Source organism: Mixophyes fleayi, chromosome 4, assembly GCF_038048845.1.
Source record: "Mixophyes fleayi isolate aMixFle1 chromosome 4, aMixFle1.hap1, whole genome shotgun sequence".
Lineage (NCBI taxonomy): Eukaryota > Metazoa > Chordata > Amphibia > Anura > Limnodynastidae > Mixophyes > Mixophyes fleayi.
Window position 1 is genome coordinate 241658499 of NC_134405.1, and position 27862 is coordinate 241686360.

General features: G+C 36.5%; 1 protein-coding gene across 1 annotated transcript in view; it reads left to right on the forward strand.

Annotated features, from left to right (window-relative positions):
- The window catches only part of NAV3 (neuron navigator 3), a 539311-nt gene that overhangs the window by 87227 nt on the left and 424222 nt on the right, over positions 1–27862 (forward strand). Inside the window, exon 3 of the mRNA XM_075209582.1 lies at positions 838–1231. Coding sequence (XP_075065683.1) covers positions 1160–1231 — 72 coding nt within the window. The 5' untranslated portion in view covers positions 838–1159. The remainder of the gene's footprint in view (positions 1–837; positions 1232–27862) is intronic.

Genomic DNA, 27862 nt, shown 5'->3' on the forward strand with positions numbered 1-27862 from the left:
GTCCTGTTCAAATCAAATAAAATGATACCATGTGCTTTGATACAGTAAGACATTGTTGTGGGAGTGTACACACTAAAGCGATATTGGATCCAAGTAGTTTATTGTGTGATTGACACAATAATCAGCTTTACTGTATATGTTGGGTAATTTCTAATTTCCAGACAAATAATCCAATGATTTTATTTACATTTGGTGGTTCTGTTTTTCTTGTCACTGATATGACAGGTTGCCAGGAAAATTGTTCATCCACAAATAAACAAATGTGTGTGTATTAAAATCTCCAAGCTGACTTAAGATGGTATCTTGTCCTAGATTGCAATTACTTTTGTATTTGTCTTGTAACCCCATTATATCCTTACAAAGCCCTCCTGTCAATCTTAGCTACGTGTTATAATCTCACAATAAAAGGAAGGCACACATTTTAGAGACAGGTGCACAGTATGGAGCAGAACTGAAAATGAAAAAGCAGACAAAGGGAAGACTAACACAACCCTCTGTGTTTTCTCCTATGCTAAACAGTATAATGCAAAACTTTGGCAAATGCATTGTTCTCTACTAGGTACCAGTAGCCGCTACACGTTTTTGAGGTTGGAGTGCTTTAAATGGGATTAGTCAGAATAAGATCATGTATTTGTTTCTTTTCATGTGGCACTTAAAAAGGAGGATGGAGGATTTTACCATCTATCAAACTTTTAAATTTAAATTTACGTGGTGACAGCATCTGTTTGAAGACAGGTGCAGTTGCTGTACCCTTTTTTTTCCCTTGTGGTGTTTGAATATTGTATGATACATGATAACTGTTTAGACAAAGTATGCTGATATGTTTTATCTCGACAGGTTTATAGATGAAATGTAAACCTTCTCCAAGCTGGAAAAGAGTAAACAATGCAGAAGATAACAATCGACGTTCAAGTTCTTGATGGATACAGTTCTCATTCATTGGTTGTGTTTTAGACCGATATGCTGATACTGAAGGCTCCAAGACAGAATTGCAAGGTTTATTGCATGTGTTCAATAAATGCATTCATTAACCATTCCTTGGACTCTGTAAAGTTCAGAGCAGTATTGTGATGGAAGAAAAGATACATTTGTTTATTTGTAACTCTCGCATTGTGGATTAGTCTGCTGATCTACAATCCAAAAAGCAAAAGTAGATGTGATGGATTTGTCTTCAGAAATGAGCAAACATGGGAAGAATCCTATTGGTCATAAGCTAGAAGATCAGAAGAAGGTAAGAAAATATGTAAAATATTACTTGTATTTTTTCAAAAAAGTAATGTTGTTCAATTTGGATGTTCCAAGGAACTTTTTATTAAACCTAAGTTAAGTTCCAGCATAACATAATTAGGCCTGACCAATGCACCTTATTTAAAATATTTATCAATTTTACATAAAGTGTAGTGGGGTAATTGGCTGTTAATGACTTAATAAATGTTATGAATCAGTACCTCTCCACTTTAATGGTGCTTTAAAAAAACAAAAAGGTACAAATTATCCCTCTACAGATGTGCCAGACCACCCATGTCACTCCCGTTTTTCTTAAGACTATGCCCTTTTCCAACAGGCTGACCCTCCTGTAACTCCAAAAAATCAGGCCTGTCCTGTGCTAGTTAGGACTGTTTGTAGATTTGCAAGCCCTTTGTGTCTTTGAGAGAGGCTAATGAATAAATCAAAATGTCTTGAGAATGCATGGATGCATGGCCATTAAATTTTTCCTTGCCTATATTTGTATTTATATGAAATAAAATTAACATCTATGTTTCATTTATAATGTATGCATTGTAAATCTATTTCTGTTATGAGTTTTGCATTATATTCTTTGGTGATTAGTGTCAAATAATATCATAGAAATAATAATCTGTTGCAAGGTACTACAATAACAGGCAAAAATATATTGTTCATCTGACTTTTAATGTTCGTTTATAATCACCACATTTTTTATATTTTTGTGCAGTATTAGTATATTCATGCATAAAAGCATATTTGTAAATTGTTTGCACGTTTTATACCTATAGATATATGGAGAGAGATAGATGAAGAGATAGAGAGAGATATGTAGATGCCTGAGAGCCGTAAGGTTAAATAAGGAGCTTTACGAAGTGTATTAGTAATTATGTAGTCTCAATTGCTTATAGCATTTTTCATACTCCACTAAATAATTAATGATTTGTAAATGTAATAAAGAGGCGAGGCAATGCAGTAATTTACATAATATATTACAGTAATAAATTAAATATTCAGTGCTTCAAGAATATGCTTTATTTACATTTTTTTCAGAGTGAATCAGTTAAAGCATTTCTTTGGTCATCTTTTATGTTGGTTCCACTATGCAGCCTTTATGCATGCAAATACTGTAGAATGTTTTTTTCTTCTAAACACATTGGGCCTGAGTCATTTAGGAGAGCAAAGCATACAAAGCGAGTAACTTTGCACCTGGGCAAAACCATGTTGCATTCGAGGGGAGGTGAATTTAAAATGTGGGGACAGATTTATAGTTGGGGTAGGGCATGTCCTAGATCAACTTTACATTTTATTGTAAAAATAAAGCTATCAAGTATTTGTGTGCTACATGAAAAAACAGCTAGCATTTAACTTATGTGCAAAATAATAAACAAATTTGCACCCCTTGCATTGTAACATGGGTTGTCTTGGAAAAGATTTACTTCTTTTTTAGCCTTACTTTCCTTAAAGACTCAGGCCCATTGTTGGAATTTAAAGTAACGTTTTCATTTGTATGGAAAGGAATATGCTCTGTATTAAGGCTAACAAATGTAATCTTTCTGATCTCCGTAAAGTGCCTTCTGTCTTTCATAAGCATGAGCATTCCTGGGCTAGAGACATTTGTGCATGATTGGAAGAAAATGCATAATATTTGTGAATTTATCCAGTTATTGCTGGTGACCATATTCATGTACAGTGCATTCAAAGCTTAGAGACAAGTTATAAGGATTTGGAGTGGAGAATGGCCAGGTCTGCTTTGAGCTTCATTGACATTAAGGTCCTTTCATAATGTCACTTGTAATTCTGCTATAATTTTGGAGTAAATAATTTACATTGTAAATCTATTACATGGCGTATACAAGTGTTACACCAATAAAAAATAACAAATACCAAAATAAGAAAATTCTTCTCCAAAGTCATTATTTTGCAGATAGATCAAGTAAAATCAGTTAAATCTAAATATAATGAGGCACATAGGCAGTATTGAATGAGCTCTTTCTACCCTCTGTAAAATATATGGATATTAGAAGCCACCGAGGGTCTCTTAAAAGCACAAGGTTGCAGGCTGAGTGCTTTTATACAGGTCACAGAACTCGGAGATGACTTTGAATATTTTTTATTTTACGTTAGGGCATACATTATTCTTTTACAGTATGTCTCCGTGTTCAGTTGTCTTTTATCTTTGCTGACCGTTAAAAATTCAATCATGGAACACTTTCAAAATGAGTTATGTGATACAATTGACATGACTAATCTCCAATATAAGATTGTATATTACAGGAGTGACATTGAAGTACTTATAATATGTCAGCATAGCAAACAAGCAAAAACAAACTGGCAAACTTACCTAATTCACTAATTTGTCCTTTTAAGGTAAATTAAATATAATGGTAAAATAGATCTCAACTGTGTGGGTAAACTTCTGTGAACATGGTTACTGGCCATTAAAATATTTAGATTACCATTCAATATTGCAAAACACGTGCCTGAGTAACAGCTAAACTGGCTATTTATCTTTCATTATCTTTGTAGTATAGTAGAAGCTGGTAAGGGGGGTTGTAGCTTTACTTTCCAGTCTGCTAGAAATTGAAAGGGGGCTGCTCTTAATGAACACAACAGGGAGACACAAATTGCTGAGGATTGCAGACTAACAACAGTTAATATGCAACATCTGTTCTGTTTGTATTTGCATTTAGTTTAAAGCTTTCAATGTAGGTGCTCATTTTGTATGGTTTTGACAGCTATGGAATTATAATTTAATACTGTGCAGACAGGAGCAAACATATACACCTAGGGGGTATTATGTAAAAGTAGAGGAATATTTTGGTCATTTTTGTTTTTGTGCTTCTTTAGCAAAATAAACATTTGCTATAGTTCTATCTTAACATCAACAGCATAATCTCCTATTTACAAATTTGATAATGTCAATGTATATTTAAGGAAAATTTTATTTTATTATGGCATTAACTAGACCACACTCAATTTATAATCAGCATACTAGATGGAATTGGATGAGAAAATCACAACATAACATTATAGACTAAGGAATACAAAGAGGGGCAATTTTATACTAAAAGTAATGCAAAAATTCCATTTAACCTCTCTTCTAGACTGTCCCCGCAAAAAAGACATTCTTCACCCCCTCCTCGCTTTATAAATGTTTGTTATGTATAAAGATATGTTTAACAAGTTTTAGTTATTGTTATGCCGTAAGGGATGTGTTCTGCTCCACCCAAGAGGCATGTCTGCCACCACCCATATCTAGAGCATGTTCAGCACCACCAGGTGGCACATAAAGAAAGGACAGAGGCCCCTCTCACACTTTCCCTCTGTCACAAACCCTTCTAATTCCCTTTTCCCAAATTTCTCTTATACCCTCATCCGCTGATCCTCTCACTCCCCTCTGTCCCCCATTTTCTTTCTCCTCCTCTTTCTCATACCCTTTGTCTTCCTCCACCTCCCTTCACTCCTATCCCCCCCACTCTTTCACCTAATTTCTCTCCCCAACCTTCATTCTCTCTCAGCTTTTTGTCACTCACTCCCCCATCTGCCCTCACCACATCGCTTCACCCTCTCACCCCTTCTCTACTCCACTGATTATTCAATCTGCACTTGGTTCACTGTAACGGCAGAGCGTGGGGGACCCAGGATGTCATGTAGCATTGCGTGAGTGGTGTAGCTGTGCCTCCCACTAGATTGGAAGCACTGCGTGGATCCGGGCAGTGAGCTTACCTTCCTGATAATACGGAAGGTCTCCCAATATTCCGGTAGTCGTAGGGACATTCTGGGAAAGTAGGCACCCATGCCCCAGTGTTTCCTCAGGATAACTGGCTAGTGAGCTTTGCATTCTGTGTGCAGGACAGAGTGGGATTCAGTTCCAGATCTATACTGTATACAGGATAGTCTCTTCATTTGATGTAGATATGCATAGATCTAGATATACATAGATCTAGCTATACATAGATATAGATATACATAGATGCATTTAGAGACAGCCCTGTGGGTTTAAAAACCATAATGAATTTCAAATGTTTTTATAAATGTATTTGAGACATCATTTCTTGGTAAGGAAGCTATGACCTATCTTGGTGAATATGGATTCAGCATTGTATTTTTCTGCACTTTGTTTATAGAGGTTGGAACTGGGCACATTACCTAGAAAAGGGTGGGTATTGTGGTTCCTTTCTGATACCTTGACAAATTGGGTTCATATACCATTTAACCTATGGTTCTTTTGTGGTATCTGTGTTTGTATTGAAATTGCTTCGGCTTGATATCTTTCCATTTATTGATCAAATTGCAGTGCCATGTAATAGACATCTGAACACTCATAGAAAAGCATTTTCCTGTGTTTATTTTCTTTATTTGACATCATGTTTAGGTATAAACAGTTCAATGATGTTTGGTATATTTAGTTATTTAACTTGGCTGATGACAACGGGATTTTAAATGGCTTGCACATTGCTTTATTATTATCGGCTTCCCGGTCTGTTGTAAGGGATGTTGCTTGGGATGACTTTAAGTTCAAATTTGCAAATGCCACTCTTCTGTTTTCCATTGTAAGTCGGTCATCTTGTGATAAGCTCTCTGTTCTGGTGCTATACTATCGACGTCTAGCAATAATTAGTGTACTAACCGTTTCCCCAAATGAAATCCAACGTTGCTTCATCCATACAGAATCTGTAAAATTAAATAATTTTATCTAAAAATTGAATTTAGTGATAAATTCATGCCCTGTGTTAGGTGTGTGCTCTGTGATTTTAGTCACTGAAAATACTAAAAAAAACATTGCAGGGGACTTTCGTTTAAGTTTTTAATATATTTCACCAACCTATTCTAAATTGTTATGCTTTAACCACTGTTAACCTGGACCTACCTACTTGTGTTTTGCACACCATGGAAACAGTGAACAACATCTTAGAGTACTTGTCAGATACATACTACTACATTATAAACAAATATCTGAACATATTCTATATTGACTTGTGTTAGAGGCTTATAATTCAATTTGCAATTAATTTGCCTTGTTTGCATATTGTTAGCCATTTTCTAGGCAGACATAAATAGCCATGAGTATTAACAATAGATTGAATATGCCAGGTATTGGCAGGAGCCTGCTTAAGGTTCTCTTAAGAAACTCCCTGTAGGTATTCTGCCAGTTTACAGCATAGTGAATAGTCTCACTAGATTTGTGAAATATAATCTTAATTTCTCTGCACCAGCTAATTTATATACTACTTCAGGCATTTTAGCAGGATATATAAGAAACAGGGGAACAGTTTTAAAGATGCGTTTCTCAAAAATGGTACTGTATCTGTGTTAATAACTGTACAATTAGGCTTTTAATCTCACTGGTCACAAATGCTTTGATCTTGCCACCCAGCCCAAGATCTGAGTAGTGACAGTATTACTCTCTAGTTTGGCCCTGCATGTAGATAACCAAGTTGTATGAGATCCAGCCATTCGGTCCTTGGGCCAAGCATTCGGAAATCTTCTGCTATCAGTACAGTAAATCACAAACTAGACTTTTTTAAGTCCGAAACTGGAGAAATACAGTTTAAATGAGCACATCTTGCTATGGCAAAAAAGGATATTTTTCATACACTCTGCATTGCACAGGCCAACGAGAAGGCAAATACTTTTATGATGCAGTGTGGTGAAAAAACCCATAATTAGTGCACAGTACTTATAATTATCAACATTAAAACCGTACTATTGCCCTGTGCTATATGGCCAAAAAGTACTTGGTGTGTGTAGCATGGGAGGGGGGGGGGGGGTAAACACTGTATATAACCCTATTATGATGACCACATTACAATGAGTCCATATGTTGATGGCTGTACATTGTGTTAGTCACCATTTAGTGCCTCTAGTACAATGCATACATAGAGAAAAATTAATATTGGGGAGACATGCCTAATTATGCAGTTATCATATATGAGTTGATATGCATATTATGGATAGTGCTATTATGCATAGCTGCACCCAAACAAATTTGGTATGGCATGTAATCGCACACCCAGACATAAACATGTAGCAACAAGTTTCACAAAATTACATATACATAGCATATTGCAAAGTCACCAATATGGACATAATATACATGCATTTAGACTTATACATGTACATATATATCACATATCCCAAACAAAGCAGTACAGTGTGACAAACAGGCAAGGTGAAGTTTGGGCTAATCCTTTTTATCAAAAGGTCTGCCTTTTTCTCCTTATTTAACGAAAATGTGTATGATGAATACATTTGTAAAAAAAAACAAACTAGTAATGACAAAATAAAGTATAGTGCAAAGTGGTGATGGCACATTTCTCTATCAAATCCTCTCAGACCAGACATATGGTTGCTATGGTGTTCAGGATGTGATGCTGAAATAGACAAAAGCAAGCCTATACGAATAAGAGAAATATCCAAATGTTAAAACATATAAAATTACCAAAAATACACTCAGTAGAAGACTGACATAGATAGATATACTGCATACAAAGTTAATATTAGTCCACTATACATCAGAAATTAAACGAATACCGAAAGGTCCCTTTCACCATTCATGTTATTCACCTCTAACGTGAGTCGTCATTTTTTTCCATCAATAAAAAGTGCAGCTGAACACAAAGGGTACTGTTTGCTGTACCTGATTGTTCTTTATTTTCATTCTTGGTCTGCATGGTATGGACCAAACGGTTACTTAGGCTCTGTGATCTTTTGTAAGTCATGAGAGGAGGATCTGGGAACACCATGGAAACTCGCTTATCACTGATCATTAGCAGATAGTGCTTCCTAATGACATTATATATGATTGCTACAGATGGAATGTTGAAGATGGGGTATGTGGCTGGATGACTTATTAATAACTTATTGCACTAATATATTTAAATTATTAGCACAGTGTGCCAAATTATATTGTTGCAAATGTACTGATTTTTGATACTGTGTATTAGAAATGTACTGATTTTATTATATTGAGGTGTATTTCTGTATAGGAAATGCATTTGTTTCTGAGGTAGTGATTTGTAACTTCCGAGACAGTGTCATTATTTGGGTTTGTGACTTTGCTAGAGAGTCTTTAATAATGTAGACAGCAAATCTGAGGAAATCAGGTTGATGTGGAAGTTAAATTGGGTTATATCCTGATGTTAAATTATCTGATCAGATGTTCCGGTTCCAGCTAGGAAGGGGCTGCATTAACACCTGCCCACATTTGTCCAAAACTGTATAAAAAGAGCACTTATTTGCACTGAAATGTATTATTATTCCATCTGACCTTCTGAACACTGGTACCATAAACTAGTGTGCTTGAACAGCCTGATTGACAACTACTTCCCTGCTGTAATTCCTGTGACCTGCAGACTAGATCTAACTCTAATCTGTTCTCCCGGCTGTTCTGAGGTTTGGACCCAGCGCCTTGTACCATCGCTCTGCCCGTTATCGAGCAGCTCTGGCCAGGGGGGAAACCATCCACAGCAACCCTGATCTACAGGAAGAGGTTAGGGCAGTGCCGTAACTACAAATTTTGGTGCCCTGGGCGAGACAGGGCACCGGCGCTCCCCCCCCATCTAAGTGGGAGTGGCATATGACAAGTGGGTGTGGCTAGCACTTTAGTGAAAGAATTGTGCAGTAAAATTCAGAACAGCTAAAATTACTCCCCAATTACTCCCCAGCTTTCCGGGGAAAAACTACCTGTCACATTTAATGCAGGAAGTATTCAAGAAGGGATTTATAATCACCTTCCTGGGCACCTACTTTCATGTTCCAAGCGCACTGAATATTAGAGAGAAAATGTCATAAGTAATAAAGTCATTATACCCATAAATACCTACCTGTAGCTCATTACTGGTAAACATGCCACTTTGTACATATAACCCAGCTATTCCTCTGTAAATACCCCACACTCTTACTGTAGTACCTCTATAGGATAATGTTTTCATACAGAGACAGCAGCGGATCACCTAGCTATAATTTACTTCTGCTTATGTCACCGTGGTGGTTGGAGTTATTCAAACTTTCAGCTCTTTAAACTTTCTTCCTCTCTCTGCATTGGGGAGTGACCGCAATAATAGGTTGTGTGAAGGCTGATGATCTCCGCCCACTCGTGGTAAGATCCTCCGTGTCACAGCAAGCATTGCTTCTCTCGGCTGTGTAGTCTGCCCCACTCAGAGGATGTTAGAGTAGTTGTCAGCACTTCTGCCCCCAGCAGCCGCACCGTGACTGAGACACCTGCACCCCACTGACATCTCGGCCCAGACATTCACGGTCTGTTCCAGCTATTAGCGGGTGGCTGCTGCGCCCCCTTGGCTCCGGATATGACCCGCTCGTCAGCGGGGATGAAACCAACTTTCGTTCCAAATGCCGAACCTCCGGATTTCGGTGGAACTGCACTGCTTTTGATGCCCTGAATGAATTGTGGGCACGGAGGCAGGTATCGGGCGGCTGCACCCCTTTGGGCTTGCGCCTGGGGCGGTCGCACCGCCATCGTTACGGCTCTGGGTTAGGGGTACCAACCCAGGTGTCCAGTGAAGGGGTACACTAGCAGCGTCAATTACCCAGACGGATGCGGTTCTGGATGCCGCTAAGGAGTCCTGTGGTGGCAGCAGCTTAAGCCCCTCCTACTGCGGTTAGAGAGCATATTTGGGAGAAAGAAAGGGGACGGTGGCAAGGCAAACCCAACATGTCCCCAGCAACACAACAGACAGGGTGGCATAGGCGGTCAATCCTGTCACAGGGCTCTTACAATGAAATAAATCCTCCCTATTCAGTGCATAATCTCATGATGCTATCCGATGGAAATGTGTATTCCTGTGTAAGTCCATAATAAATATCCTATTCAGTGACTGCACTACCCTCATGTGGTGCATTGGTAACATAGAAGGTACAAACAAGTAAATGTGCTGGTAAATCATACAAATTCTTTACTTGTTTAAAGAAATTGCTAAAAAGTAGGGAAGACTTAATATTCACTGCTTTTGGTAGTAACCTAATGGGACCACCTGCGGAACTGCCCAAACTTCTGTGCACTTTTGAAAGATAATTAAACAAAGGTGTTAGTGGATGAAATATTTTTTATATGTAAATGAAACTGCCACTGAATGCTTTTTATACCTCCTTTTAACCTATCCTAGATTTAATACTAGTCAGTACATCAACAGTAACGCTCAATGGACAAAGTGGAAATTTAGAAGTGGCAGTATGAAAAATGTAATGGGAATTAAGTGAATGGAATTTGATCATTTTAAAATGAAGGCCGTAAGAGAAGTGACGTTATGGCGTACCACCTGATACACCCCCACTTCCATCACTGGTTACACTACAGCAGTGTGCAGCATCGGAGTGTTGACATAATACTTTTTGTATACATAGGTTTATCAAAGGTAAATATAGTTCTGCCCTTATTTTCAGGCTTCAGAAGTTTGAATGAATCCTCTCTAAGTGTTTTCAATGCAAAATTTTCAGATGTAATTAAATTGGTATTTAATGTTTACTTTGTCTTGTCCATTTGGTCTTTCTAACCTCTCTATCAATGTAATAAGTTTCCACTACATGAAATAAAACTGGAGCAACAGACTTACTCTTGTTGCAATATTTTGACAATTAAAACTTTAAACTAAGGATTGGAAGTTTACAAAACCAGATCTAAAAATCATACACCCAATCAGGCTGCTGCTGAAGAACCAATTTAAATACCAGGGGCATTGAGATGAGACTTCACTCAATATATATATCCTTCATTTTTTCACCTGAAGGGCAAACTCTTAAGTGTACTTTACAAAATTGTTCCCGCTGTCCCTCTCAGTGGCAGGGAGGGTAAATATATTTTTTTCCCTAAAATGTTGTACTTATACTCTATCTCCACTCTCCAGATTCTCACCTCCTATTTTAAACAGATTTCAGTGCTCCCCTTAGACTAGACTCAGAGTACTTCAGCCTGGACTGACTCTGCCATATATGTTGTATTATTAGCAGTTCAGGCCTTGTTTATGATATGGTGGATTTATGTAGACCCTACAGCCCTAATGGAGGCGGCAATTGCTGGATATTTTGTGTTCTTGAACACTCTATTTTCCATGGATTCTTTGAGCACTGGGACTCTAATGACACATATGAAGGCTATGGCTCAGACTAGGTAATGCGCCACCATGCCATGTGCTCAGGGAGAGTGGGAAAAGAACTGGATAGCAGGTTCTCAGGCTTTCTGACTCTAAGTGCTAGACTTACTAAGAATTCAGTTTGGCGTTTTAAAAACCGCCACACATCACCAGTGGTTTAGTGGTGCAAACCGCTGCATTTTCTATGTGGCAGTTTGAGGTTGCGATGTAAAATGGCTGGTGATTTGTGGCGGATTGAAAACTGCTAGACCGCCATTAAAATTGCCATCCAAAAAACAGGACCGTTTTATTACCTGCTTCTGAATGGCTTGATAGCTCAAACATGCTGTTTGAGCTATTTTGCCATTCAGAACATAAGAGGAAGCACCACTGACATTTAAGTGATTGGGACAATCAATATTTATTGATTAAGGGGCAAAATTATTTTAGAATAAAATTTGCCTACATAAGTTAATCTTTCATAATATGAAGGGGACAAAATTATTGAATTTTTATATTATTCAGGGACTATGTAATAACAAATTGTGCAACATAAAAAAGTTATATTAACCATTTTTAATTTTTTTTATTTATTTATTTTTAATTAATTTTTCCCTTTTAATCAATAAATAATGATTACCCCAATAATTTAAATGTCAATGGTGCTTTATCTTATGTTCTGAATGGCAAAATAGCTCAAACAGCACGTTGTTTATTTTGTGCGTTTTGGATGGCAGTTTTGCATACCCCAGCTTAGTAAATACACCGTTTTGTATGTTCATCATTGTTCAAAACGGGATGGCGATCTGTAATGTGGTGCTTTTGTAAAATGTCAGTTCTGGCTGTTTTAATAGTGGTTTGGGATTTAGTATATCCGGCAGTTTTAAAACCGCAGGAAAAATCGTCCACAGCTGGTGGTTTCACCAAACTGCCCTTTAGTAAATCTAGCCCTAAGACTTTCTTAACTGAGATATGAACGTAGAGAGAATTTGAATACCTTTATTTATGGTTAGTGGTTTCATTATGGTGCTTTTGTAGTCTCCCAGACTGATAAGGAGGACAATATTCAGTTCCGTGTTTTTTATTTCATTACAACTTCTCAATGTGAAAGGGTTGAAGTAGTGGTTGAAAGACTGGTTTACCCACTCTGCCCTCAAGCACACATAGAACCATTACCAAATGGTTGCAGTATGTTGCCCAAATAGATGATCATAGATGTGATGGGATTATGTCTATATTGGTGTCCTCCATTATTCGTGCAATAGAGAGGCTAATACAAATAGACTCTGACGAGTTCATTATATGCATATGCGGCTCAAGGCAATGGGGAGTCATCTCTTATGACCAATATGATAAATGGAGGTCTTCCTGCATAATAAATTAAGATAACCTTGCGCTACATGGAGGCAAATGAAGAAATAGTCCCTGATATATATGACCAGATAGGACCCGTTATTGCAGTGTATATGGCTAGCATCAGGCTGTAGTATTAAACTTCATTTTTGCAAAATGGCATGGCAAGTATACCTTTTAATGATGATGAAAGTGCTGGGCATGTGAATAATCATTATGTACCCAACTCTCATGCCTTTCAAAACTTGCATGGATAATTGTTTGCAATCAGCAGCATTGGAATACCTTGAAATATCAAAGCAAACACTTGCATTTATATGTATAGTAAAGAAGGTGATAGATCACTTCTAATGTAGATCAAAAGACTGACGAGTTGGTGATAATGTAATATAAGTTATATCTAAATAATTAAGTCGTTGCTTGTTTCTTCAAGTAATAGCTTATTTTGATAATACAAGTTTAGTTTGTTGGCAATTGTGTGACAAACGCACGTCCTCAACATGTTCAGCTCCTGTATTTACTACCATGTTAAAGGAAGCACAGTAGTAATACAGTGTTGGTCTGTTTGTTTGCTTGGTTCAGCCTTTCTAACAGTTGTTTATGTTGGAAGAAATGCATGTAATTGAGATAAATACTGGTTTGTTGGGATATTTTATTTTGGGATTGAATGCTTTCTTTTGTAGCTTGATAGTTTATGCACTTCCTAAATGATTTAGTGAAGATTTCTTTTGAAAAGATATTGCTGAGTCACTGGTCTTCCATGTTAATATGTAGTTTACATCTGATATTTAATTGCAGTTTCCCCACAAAATATAAACAAAATATATAATTAAGATGTAATGCACCAGTAAGCTTTTGCTATGGTCAATGGTATTAAAAAATGAAAATCATATTCCATTCATTATTCTTAATACTATCAGCAGAAGCCACACTGTATTGGTCAAGTGTAGTATACTGCCCTAGACGAAGAGTTTGATCTTTATAAGTAAAATAGTTATTGTCGAAGAGCATATACTTGTTGAGATGTGACAAACCTTAAGAAATGTTGGCAGCACTAGCTGAGAATAGACAAACCTAGCACTGTTTTTTTATGCTATCTATGCTGTGAAAATTCCCCAGACATCACAACACAGAAAGCAATTGTGAAAAAGTATCCTCCAGCAAAATAATTAATCTAATATTTCATGCGAGAGCTACCAGTATTTTTAGCCTTGCATTTAATTTAAATTGTCAGTGAATCTAGCAGTGCTTGTTCAAAGGCAAGTGTTGTACTTAATAGCATTTATTGCTAGTCCGTAAAAGGGTCTTCTGTAGAACTTCCAAGCAGCTGTCCTGAATTTACCACTGAAGAACTCTAACTTACGTAATTGATTTTTCCAGATTTGAGACCAATTGTTATCTCTGTTAAATGAAAATTGTAGGAATACCATGCAAGTATTGATTTAGGAATGGTGGTGGTTTACCACATTATGGGCTCTTGTGATGTCATTTTAGTTTTCTTATATTAGCTATATGCATTTTTACTGCCTTACTGCCAGACAAAATAGTGGACGATGTTAGACAGTATTTCACCTCTTTTACATATATCTTGAGGTGTTGAAGCATATTATTGATCTATTGTATTTTGTATATTGGAATCTTTAATTTGCATGTATGTGTTTTGGTCCAAAATAAGGAGGCCTTATAGCCTGAGTTATAGAAGACTAACAATTACCATAGAGATAGGTTAGCATCCAAGTTGACTTTGGGAAGACTACAATAGCATTGTAAATTTAAAGGAACATACATAAGGCAATTTAACAGTGCAAAATATTCTACAAACAATTGATTACAACAATCATATATTTTGGATTATAACAATCATTACAGTTATTTTGTCAGATTGAATGGACAATAGTTAGAAGCACACTCCACATATCTAAAACATTTCAAGAATAACTTACAGATAGTATAATACATTTTAAATTATCTCAACCAAGTGCAAGCAAATTTTTCTTGTATTAACATTATAATGAGTATATAAGAAGGAGGATGTCTGCAGAATATTTGTAATATTCTTAACATATGCCAGTTGAGTCAATTTAATAGTATTTTGAATTATTCATCCTGACAAATGGTTTCTTCAGGAATTTTCACCCTGCTAGTTAATAAAAGGTTCATTCACACAGCTTTAATGCTTCTTTAGTGGTTTAATTGATAAAAAAAAAAGCACATTAAAATTGAACCAGTGATTTCTAATGGTGGTGTTCACACCATTTCATTATGTTGTAAAATCATAATAGAAAACAGAATGTAACATACTTTATATTTGATGTCACATGTTGAAATTATTATGGATGGAAAAGAAATCATACAATGAGAATTTACACTGCTCCCTGGGTCCTCTAAAGACTCATGGTGGTGGCCCACCAGGACACCTTGTTACAGTGTGGATGTTACACACACACACACACACACACACTTTTTATTTTACTATAATTAACCACTTACATGCCAGTTTGTAACACTCACACTCTTGTTTGTTTCATTGGCAAAGAAATATGCACCCTTACTCTGCTGATTTGACATTTGGCATTTTAGTAAAATATTTTTTTTTAACTCCTAATAGTATCAGTAGTAGTTCAAACTTGCAACCTCCTAATTCATGGTACAGAAAAGTAGTTAATAATTTGTACAATGATTACTGCAATATTCTATCTTCAGGTGAAGTTTAAAAAGTTATTTTGAGACCTAATGCATAGTCTATAAAGTATTCTGACTCACTGATAAGTATTCCAGGGCTGGTGTTTCTGCTGAATTACAGAGGGGATTGTGGATAGTGTTAAGATGATTGGTGGTCTACAGAAATACTAACATGACTCTCTTTATCAGGGAATATTTTGACTGAATTAACTTGGATTGCATGAATTAGTTGATGCATAAAAATCCTTTTACAGCACATCCATTAATTAAACACAGTTTAGTCTAGCAAAAAGTAAGTGCCAAATATCAGACCTGACAGGTGTCTCATTGATGAAATGGGTCACGATGACATGTCTGGAAACTGCACAAGGAGGGAGAGGGCTGATGGGTACGTTATCTACCAAATAAGCTGCTGAAGGGTTCAGATAATGTGCTAGGGAACTATTGAGAGTTGTCTGCCCAACTTTGAAAATGGAATGGGTATAATATTGAATGCATGTTGCTTACACAAGAACATATTACTATGGACATCTGAATACAGTACTGTTGGTGCTCTCAATCTAGTGAAACGAACACAGAAATCATTTAATCATACCAAACCACAAACACATTTAACTTAAACTGCTAAGAGAACACATCAGCTGGTTTACATGAGAACCTGCTTTATAAAAAAAAAAAAAAAAAAAATGCCTCACTATTAATCTTTTCATTCACCCTCAGTGCTGCGTAGATCCTTACGCTTGCTCATTTTTCCTGCTTCCAACACATCAACTTCAAGAACTAACTGTTAAGTGGTTTTAATTAGAGATGCTTGGGCTCTGTTTTACAAAACCGAGCCTACCTGAACATCGGAGATCCGAGTACCGAGCTGGCTTGGTACTTTTGTGCACCCTCGGGACTGAAAACGAGGCAAAGTGTCATTGTTGCGTCATCGGATCTTGCAAGTTTTGGATTCTATAAATACTGCCAACCACGGAGATCCAGCGCCATTTCACAAAGAGCAAATGAAGGGGTAGCAGGGTTCTTGGCAGTCTCCAGTGCAGTTGGGCAGTGTCATTAATGATGGTCATAGAGAAGGGTTGGTAGTGTTCTTCAAAGTCTCCAGTGACTTTCTACTGTGCCATAGTTTGCCCAGAAACAGGAGAGGTGTCAGTGTGCTTGTCACTCTGCAGTTTCCAGTCATATTGCTGTGTGCCATCAATATGGATTCACATCAGTCCACAGAAGACCAGGAGCACCAAGCAGCTGCTGGGGTCAGTCATGATGATACTAATCCCTCTTCGTCATCTGCTAAAGCCTATGTTCAAGTGCATAGTGGTTTTAAGTCAAAAAATGTAAAAAAAAAACAAAAAAAAAAAACTTGTTCCTTTTTAAAGAAAAAAACACCTCTCTAATAAGTGAAAGTTTACTGTAGAAAAGCATAAGATTGCCAACATGCCATTCTGCCCAAAATAATAACAAGCAAACCAGCATCAGCTAGCTCCCTTCTCTCAGCTAGATCCCAGCACCTACAATCTACACTGTCATCATTCACAGAATTCACCATTACAGAAATCTTTGTACTTTGATGTAATTGCCGGTAATGTCCTTCCTCATGGAATTTGTAGTTCATTTTACGACAGAGCTGTCACGATTTTTGGGCAGTTCTTTTAGACCAGACCAAATGTCAAAATGTTATGCTGACTCATCTGCATCACCACTGGGTGTCTTGGGAAAGCTAAATTTTTTCCTAGCAGCAGTTGCCAAAGAACCTGGAGGAGGAGACGTCGTTGTGTCATGTACCACTTGAGCTGTCGGCTTGCTGGCCAGGAGCTCTTTGCAAATGTTGAGATCTGGGTCAGTTGGAAAGAAAGAGAAGAAATAGCTCTTAAACTTAGGATCATGTACAGTTGCCAAATTGTAGTGCTTCGATTTCAAGATGTTGATAACTCTCAGATCCTGGCGAAACAAATAAAGTACTTGATCTACAAGTCCTACATAGTTAGTGGAATTGATCTGTTTCATCTCCTCCGTCAGTTTCTCTAGCTGATTTTTTAAAAGTCTATTTAGGGGAATAGCATGTTTTGACTTTACAAGCTATTGCCACTTTAAATTTCCACTGCAAAGTAGCCGATTTCTGGCGACATGCAGAAATCAGAACCCAATATATTTATACCCTGGAGTAAATTTGTAGCGCAAACAATATATTTTTTTTATGCATCACTGAAACACAATGACAGGTTCACTTTGCATACAAATGTGTATATTCATAAATGCTGTCAGAAAAAAAAAAATGTTTTTTATGAAACAAAAGTTGATTAGGCAAAAAAGAGAGTGTGTATCAAAATTTACAAGACAAGCCTTTTAGAAATATAATTATAGTTACTCTGATCTTCATCTTTTCATGGATCAAAAGCACGTTAGAAATATCAAAGGGTTGACCATGCATACCTTTTTCAGCCTAAATAATGTAAAGGGTGCTGCAATGTAACACCTCATTAGAAGTGGGAGATTCCGTATTCAAGCAAAGTAGATACTTTCAAGGAGTACTGAATTTCCTAATCCTTTATTTATGCAGCACCTTTTCTCATTTATCTATACAGCACCTAAACTCTTGTTGCAGCATAGTCACACACCGATTTCCGGCGACTTGCAGAAATCAGAACTTAATACATTTACCCCCAGATGTGCAGCCAGTTTAGTTACCTTTTTATCTGACTTTCTCTATTTCTGATAGTCCCTTTGCAATGCCATTGGCATGTCATGTAAGGAATTGTGCAAGAGTTTATGCCACTGTAGTACTGACAAAATAAATATATATGCACTTGAGCTTACAAAGTTGATTTAAAATATGGACTATATTGGTTGCTAGCACCCCTCCTCCTTTACACACCATTCCCATTCCCAATCCATCAGGAAATGTACTGTGCCACAATTAACAGGGCTGTAGAGATACATATTGTCTGCTGTGACTCTGAATTCAGGAATGTCACTGCTTGAAGTCATGTCTAAAATAGAACACTATTACAGCGCAAACCAACATACTATTTATATATTAGTGACAACAAAGACATTTTGTTCATTCTTAATTACAGTTGCTTAATTAATGTGGAAACTCTCTTCTCATTTAATTCAGAATTTTCTAGGCAGCTGAGTAATCACTAGTTTCAGCAATGTACACAGGAATATGGTAACTTTTCAAATTCTTACTTTTACCAAAATTCACAGCCCTTTAACCCCTATTGCCTGAGGCTTAAACATCAAATTATTGAATCTCCTATGACACCAATATCTAGTAATGAAATGTCTATGGTAAAAAAAAATATGTAAATTGATTATTTATATGCCTGGCACTAAACAAGTGAATTTCCAGGATCAAAACATTATGCCCTAAATGCTTCCTAGCAGCACTGTACTTGTCAAAATAAATCAGATGTTCAGATTAGATTTCTATATCAATTATTATGTGTGTGTACGTACGTACGTACGTACGTACGTACGTACGTACGTGTGTATATGTACAATAATAGAGACAGAGGGATGTTTGAGAGCCGTAAGGTTAAATAAGGAGCTTTATGAAATGTATTAGTAATTATGTATTGTCAATTGTTCATAACAAAAGTTACCATTTGCATACTCCACTAAATAATTAATGACTTGTAAATGTAATAAAGAGGCGAGGCAATGGCAGTAATTTACCGAATACATTGCATATACAATGTTTCAAGAATATGCTTTATTTCTAAATATTTTTAAGAGTGAACCAGTTAAAGCATTTCTTAGTTAATTTTTTATGTTGGTTCCACTAAGCAGCCTTTATGCATGCAAATACTGTAGAATGTGTTTTTCTTCTAAACACATTGGGTCTGAGTCATTAAAGAGAGCAAAGAATAAAAAAGGAGTAACTTTGCACCTAGGCAAAACCATGTTGCATTGGAAGGGGAGGTATATTTTTTAAAATGTGGGAACAGATTTATAGTTGGGGTAGGGTAGGTCCTAAATCAACTTAAAATGTTATTGTAAAAATAAAGCTGATAAGCTAATAAAGAATTGTGTAGGTCATGGTATATTAGTGAGATGAATGTGTACAAATTTCATTTTTGTTCATTTTGTGTACTTGAACATTTAACAATGGAATAAGGTTTCCATTGTTGCAGATGTTTCTACCCACAGTGAAGACATGGTGCAATTTGTTTAGTCAGTTTCTTATTTATATTTCTTTCAAATTGGATGACCATTGTACTTTGTCATTACTAGACTGAATAGCGAAACACCTAGAACAATGACTCCTATCTGAATTTGTGTAGGTACACATGCTTTGACTTGTGATTGTGACACATGAACACAGTGATGTACATTTTGGCAATAAACATGTGTGGGCACAATTGCTCATAAGTATGGTTAAGAAACAGTGTTTGGACAAAATTATTCTGTGTCATTGCAGAAAAGGAGGAAATTGATGTTTAAACTTTTGTGCAATGAATCTGCTGAAGACTAAGACCATTACATATGATAACTGTTAGGTTTGAAATTGGAAAAAAGAGGATCTCTGTGGGGAGTTATGTTACGAAGTGAAAATATTTGAACATTGAAATTGATTCATTATCATAATGCGTACGTTTCTTGCACATGTATCTGTTGTACCAGAGCTGCTGCCACATTCATATGTGGTATGGATAATATTAGTCTGTGACCCATAACTCAGATTGTGGATTCTGCTTGTTGGAAGCTAACAACACTTTGGATCTGTTTTGCAGAGTTCACATATTTGATCTAGTGACTGGTACGTATTACAGCCCAGCAGCATATATCCCACCTTACCGTCCACAGGGGTTGGGTACTATTTTCCGGTGCTGTCACTCCCAACAAGAGTTACAGCAACATCTCTACCCAAATGCTTATTTCACCTACAAAGTATGAATTCTGATAGTTTACATGTAGTAAACTCGATTGCGTAAACAGCCCGACAGCACAGATTGACGCGCCTCTGTACGCCGACAGTAATATTAGTCCAGGTATGGGGGAAGTTAAAACAGCTACAGTCTGTTTAATGTTTATTGGCAAGGCTTACATAATGTAGCCTTAAGCTATTCCATAACTTCACCCTTAACTGTACTAGTATTACTGTCGGCGTACACAGGCGCATCATTATGGGCTGTCGGGCTGTTTAAGCAATCGAGTTTACTACAAGTAAGTTTTTAAAAATATCGGAATTCATACTTTGTAGGGGAAATAAGCATTCGGGGTAAAGATGTCGCTGTATCGCTTGTCGGGAGTTACAGCACCAGAAATGTCAGTACCACCGGTCCACAGCTGCTGTATACAGCAGCTGACTTAAATGTTTAGTTTAAAGGTTAGATAATATACTTTCAAGTCTGTTCTGTGGAATATTCCTCTGACTTCATGTGTGATGTGGATTTTTGCATGTTTCTCTGGTTGGAATTTGGCCTTAAGTATTCCGTTTGGAGTTTCCTACACTTACCACATCACAGAGCAGAATACAAGAACATCATTGTCGTTGTCAAAGTGATATTATTCCTATACTATAAACTGCGCAATTACACAATGGAAAAGCGAAAGTGGAACTAATTTACATAAGTGTGCTAATTAATAACAAAGGGAAAACACAAGATTAAAAGTGCAAACGGAAAGGGGTTTATTTTGTTCTTTTACATTTGTCCTTTCCTTTTGCCTGTAGAAGAGATTGCTTACTTGCTCTATTTTACCTTTCACACAACACACCTGGTTGATTTTATAATTATTAGCTTAACAATTGTACATCCTGTTAGCATACTGCTACCTACATTTTTTTATTTTTTTTTAGCAGATTAAGTTACATTTTTTTATTTTAAATACTTAATTTTGTGTAGTATTTCTTCATTTAGTGTGAAGTTTTATATTCTTGAATGCATAAAAACGCAGAATCAGTTTGTGTATGTCAGCATCTTTAAAACCAAAGCAGTGGTTCTGTTTCCATAGATTTTCGTGTCAGTTTTGAAATGGGAAACTACAAAAATCTCCTGAGGGATTCACAAATATGTGATTTACAAAGCTAAAATGTTGTCCTCAATAACTCTGAATATATCATCCCAAAAAAAGGACATTTATGAGTAACAGCAAAAATATATTGCTGATGATAAAATTGCTCAATGCTTAACCAATTCCTATTTTTGGTTTTATACCTCCTGCATTTGTATCTTTGTTCAGTATATTTTAGGCATAACTGAATTAAGAATACATTTATTTTTAGAAATGTGGATATTTGTAGCCATCTGAACAACTGACCTAGTTTACTACAAATAACACTTTTTTAAAAATAAATAAATAAATAATGTATTTTAAGCATCTAAATCAAGAATGTTTTATGTGGCTCAGGAGTGCAAGTTGGTTAATTAAGAAATCAGATGTGCAGTAAAATCAAATATAACGCACAGATTAAAGACAGTCAATTAAGCAATAAATACAAGCAGACTGGATAAAATATGTATATCTGCAATTAAAATTTCTATTGAAAATGTATATGTAGCATATATGTAAGCTGTTTATCTGTATATATAAATACAAAATTGCTGTGCAAAAGTATCTTTTCTTACTACATGTATACATGTATCTTCTCTTACTTCTCTGGCCCTTCAAAGTAACTGCAGCAGTCCACACTTTTCTCCATTGGTCTGGCGACCTGCTAACATACCTGTAGTTGTCAGGTGTCAATATCTAATTGAGAATAACACTTACATTTTACTACTTTGCATGTGTGCCGCCTTTTCTCATTGTTTTGTCTCCAAATTAGAGATATGCTTAATTAGAGATAAGTATGATATATTAAAGAGATGACAGGTTATCTGGTGTTCAAGAAATAATCTGTTAAACACCAAACCAGCAGGAGTTTCTCTTATCTTTCCTCTGCTAACTACATCCTCTGGACCAAATAAATAGAGATAACATTGTCACCGAAAATTGTGCCGTACCATCACACCGTTTTAAATTCTAATTAAACAAAGAAACTCCACAAATATAGTTCAAACGGCTTATCTAGCTTTCAGAGTCTGTCCTTTTGCTGAAATGTGAAGTTGTGTTTTACATTGACTGATGGAACAAGTCTCTTCCTCATTCAGCAGAAGAGGAAGGGAAACCAGATATCGGTAAGCGCTCAATGCCTTTAATCACACTGATACAATCACCCCTTATATGCAAGTGAAGCCCATGCAATTAAGTATCAATATATACATTTTTGTTATTGTTAATTTAACTAGATTGCCTTCAATAAGCAACATGCCAATACTAGTATATAGTAGGTATATCAATAGTATTGCTAATTTGGTATCACTAGAGAAATATGCATACCTTGTAAACCATTACATCGAAAACAGTCACTTTAAGCATTACTATTGTCTAACAATCTTAGCAAATTGTGAAGCCATGTTATATTTAAAATTCAGTACCGTATATAGTTTTTAGTTGCATGCACTAGATTACATTATAAAAAAAAAGCTTAGCTATCATACCAATCAACCTGGAATATTTTATTCAATGCAGAAAATACATTTCTAAAATGCGATAATATAAGTATTTAGTCTGGATAAATAATAGAATATAGGAAATGTTACACTGTGTTTTATGAACACTGTCAGGATGAGAGCATAAATATGATATGATGAAATAAAACATTGAATGTCAGTGCCCAAATAAAATACTGCATTGATACATAGAAGTGAACCTGATTTTCAACTCGGATAAACGTTTGACCAAATGTTTTTAAAAAGGAAACAATTAGCCCAGTAGGAGGTAATTAGGTTGAGCAAACGTTTTTGTGAGGAGACCTGCTTAAGATATGCAGATCAGATATCCATTGTGTTAGATCCTGTATTCCCCGTCCTAATTGACTTCCTTTCAATAGGTAGTGTAAACGCCATAGAACCATTAGGTGTGAATTAGAGAGAGCCATAAGCTTAGGTGAGAATCTTGCAGCCAAGGAAAGCATGTGAAGGCCTATACAAGTATATAGAAATATGAACTTCAAAGAAGATGTCTTCAAATTTCATGTTTTGGGAAATCTGTGTGGTACTCCATACTGAGGAGCAGAAATCACATTAAGGTTGTGAATGACAGGTACCGGCGGTATCCAGGAACAGCTATAATGACATATGTTTGTAAAAGATATGTCACATTGTCATAATTCCATCATGTTTGGAATTTAAATGTGTGGGAGATTATGACCGGGTTATTGAAAGGGGAAGTTATGTCTCTGAGATATGTCTGTGAAGAATTACCCAAAGGTCAAGACCTTGGGAATATTTGTGGGCAAACTATAGTGACTCCCAGGGGACATCCCTGCCCCCCTATTAGCAATTACCCTGCCCCGTGAAGACCGTCCCATTTGATTTTGCTTAAAAAAAACATCTGATGGGAAGGAGCAGGTGTCAGACTTTTTGGGAAATCAATTCACATTGATAAGATGTCCATCTTCCAAGCCAAATTTCCCTTGGCCAGACTGCAATTCATGTAAGTGTTAATCTGAAGGTAACCGCTTTCATTTGAAACTGTTTTGCTTGTGTGTGTCAATCTATTAATTGTTTATTCATCATTTTTCATATCTGTAAGCCCTGTACTTTTGTATATTAAATCTATAATTTAATATGTTGTGTCCTTGATACTCTAACGAATCCATTAGCCTGTTAAGAAGAAATCGCTCGACCCAGTTAATCCAATGTGGGATTTTTCATACATTTGATTAACAAGCTGTGTGTGCTTGCATTTACATTTGTGTAACAGTCTGGAGGTGTAAAGAGTTAACCCTGTGCTTGCTGGTGTGGATCTTACTAGTCTGTGGATAGCTAGAAGCCGTGTGGGACAGTATATTGGGGTCCTGTTGCCCGTATTCAATAGGTGGTGGCAAACCTGAAGTGTCTGGGGAAGTGAGAGCGCTGTGTTTTTGGGGCAGTTCAGTAGGTCCATAACCTGTGTGATAGGTAAAGAGAGACTTCGGGCTGGAATTGTGTAACTTCATACAGCAAACACCCACAACCTTCACTGTTGGAAACAATAACTCAGGGTTGTAGAGTTCCTTAGGTCTGTGCCACTTGTGCAAGAACATGGTGAGGATTGATTCATGTTAAAGTATCACCTTCCTCCACTGTTTGGTAGTCCATCGCATGTGGTGTTTGCACCACTGAATTCAAAAACATGCGTTTCCAGGTGTTATGAGCAATTTATGCACTGCAAGATGACTATTCTACTCTGTGGAGTTCTAGTTGGACCAAATTTGGTAAAACTGTCTTTGTTCCACAGCTTAAAATTTGCAGTCATGTGATCTGCAGTTGCTGACCTGATTTGCCATACATGTTAAGTCAATGCACAATTGGCTGCTGACATAACTTTAGAGAGAATTGCTCTTGTAACATGAAGCAGGTTGACTTGTCTTGGTCACTGAAGTTCATGTCAAATGTACACCACCAAATATTAATTTTGCATAGTCACTGATGTCACCTCTTGTAACCATTCTAGCCATAATCATAGGCAACTGAGCAGTCCATTTCTATACATGACACTCATAAATTGTATAGCATAAATAAATTGTATAGCATTTGTCAAAGTCGTATAATTGGATGAACGAAAGTATATTGGTTTAATATTGGTTTGCCGTGTGTATTGCGAAGCGTACGCCACGTGTTACGTGACGTGGTGCGTTCGCACGGTAAAATACGCACGCACACACTCGCATTACAACAGTTAGTTATTTATATAATTTCATATTGGTTCTGCTACACTGTAATTCAGGAGCAGATAGTATTCAGTTTATTATTAGTCTATATATATAATATATATAGATATATATAGATATATATATATATATATATATATATATATATATATATGTTGATTATATGTACATTGTAGTGTTATTAAAGGTTTAGGTAATAGGAAAGGTGTCATGCCTGATATCATATTGAAGCCCTAATCATCAGCAGCTGTCCGGTGCAGTCGGCGAAGAGATCGCACATTGCATACTTTAGTTATTGATATTAGAGAGTAAAACCTTTGTATGATACTGGCTATGAAAAGGAGCAGACCCCCACCTTTGGATTCCTTAGATTGAATCAACCTATTACCTGTCTGGCCTGGACCCACCCAACGTCTGGACCTATAGAAACAATCTACGTCATCTCTATTGTTCACAATAAAACACTGACTGTATATATATTAGCTGCATCTCACTGGGGCCTCAGTCAACTCTGACACAATATTCTATACAGAATATTGTCCATCGGGTCCCGTGGTTGCGCAGCGTGCGCAAGCGATTGCAGCGGTATGTATTATTTTTTGGTATTGGCTGTGCTGTACTGTACTTTATCATGATATAATAATGTATTGAATTGTTGACCATTTACATCTGTTAAAAATAAATCACTTTGTGCTTTGGACACACATTCAATTGATTGGGCAATGCTTATTTTAAAACGATAGAATTACTTTAACACATTTCAAAATGTCAATTGGGAATATAAATTTGTCTTACTTTTTCACTTAAACTGGATAAGGTATCCAATTTTAGTTTATCTTGAAAAATGTACACTGTTGTATGCAGTGCAGAAGTAACAAGCAACAGTACAAAAGGAATCCTCCACAATGACCCAATACTAGGTGGACAACAGAAGCATGTTTGACACAGAGGACACATAAAAAGTGGCATTAAAATTTTTTTTTATTTGTCGGACGCACATATTTTAATTTCTATGATCTGCAGCAGACTTCCATAGTCTGTACTGGCCTAAATGAGTAACTGCAGATCCTCATGTAAAGGGTCTAATGCAAAACCTGCTGGAATTATGGTGTAATGAAAAGTCTACTGTGCAGAGTTTGTTTAAAAACAGAAAAAGTTGAAGTTTGTTTACTCCAGAGTGGAAGGTGCGGAATGGCTATTAGGTAGGTCTCGCAGGTGAGTGACAACTATATACTAATAAATGGACCCACACCTATATGATTCGTGAAGAAGAAGGTTTCTACCTATGAAGTTATCCTGAAGTAGACAACTCACACTCTCTCATAAATCAGCCTATTCAGAGATGTTATATACATAACTGTCAAACTTTAGAAAAAATCACCCACATTGTAATGATGACTCATACAATAGGAAACACAGGCTTGCACATAAACATAAGGTTATTCAGACAGTTCTTTATTTGCTATTCTAAACAATGAACAGAACAGCTGCATGTAACAGCCTTGAATGGAAAATATAGAATTATATAATCATATTATATATAAAAACCACACCAGTCAAAACAGTAATAGCCCAGCTAACTTCTATTTGAGATATATTTTGCAAATTACTTGACCAGGTATTACTTCCGGATTGAGGTTTCCACTGTCTTCTCAGTTTGCACTTCTTCCAGGGAACCGTCTATCTTTTTTTCATTTGAAATAAATCTGAATATAGTATTTCACTATGTCCCGATTCTCTCCATTTTGTGAGGAATGCATATTACTATTATGAAATACACAGAAAGATACTACCAGAGAGCCTGCCGGACAAGGAACAAAAGCTATCCACGAGGCCAAAGTACAGAATCATCCCTTATTACATCCCCAAAACTGTAAGAGCAAAAAATACTACTATACAATTCTGCAAAGTAGATTGAACTATTAACAGATTATTTATTCACTTCATGATTTTAACTAAAATTGTACAAGAAGGACGAGTGAGAGACAGATATTGTACAACTTTAATGTATGTTGTGAGTCTGAAATATTTGCTGTTTTGAAATATGAAAAGATTATGGTTGATTATGGTTAAGTCCTGATAGGATATTAGGAGAACTGGATTTAAATGTTTGGAATGTAGGAATTGGGTAAAATAACCATCCTTAGTGGCGGGTTACTTGGTGCAATTCAAGTTTTTCCACATGAACCATTGCATATACCATGAGTTGCAACTGGTACTAGACTTGTTACAGTTGCAACATTTGTATCATAGTGACGGCAACATAGTATCCATAGTAAACCTGATGGTAGTGATGCATAAAGCAGCGCCAGACCTGATTTGATAACCATTGATAGTACTGACGTCCCTGCGGCAGATCCAGTTAAGTGATAGTCTAGATTCTTTATTCTGTATATCTGAGCATCTGGAAAAGATTCTATTCTATTCCTGAGGGACAACCATCAGAAGTAGAAAGCCATATAATGATCTATTTGGAAAATAAAAAAAACAATGAGAAATATCATACAGATTATAGTACCAGAAATATTTTGTTTCACACATGGAAGCAAAAAATCATGTTTCAAAAGCCAGCAGTTGGACTTCCGGTGGGCAGCGCATCCTGGATCCTCACGTTTTAACACTGCTCCTGACTATTTGGGCAAATCTGTCTTCATCCTGTAGGTTTATATGTTTTATGCCTAGCTACATATACCAGTGGACAAATCTTATAGCCTGTAGTATCTAACCCTTCTCTTCAGTTTTGAAACTGCTATCTCTATTGCCCCAAAGTCATTCCTGCTTACTGGGGCAAGTGCCTCGGCTGAGCAATAAC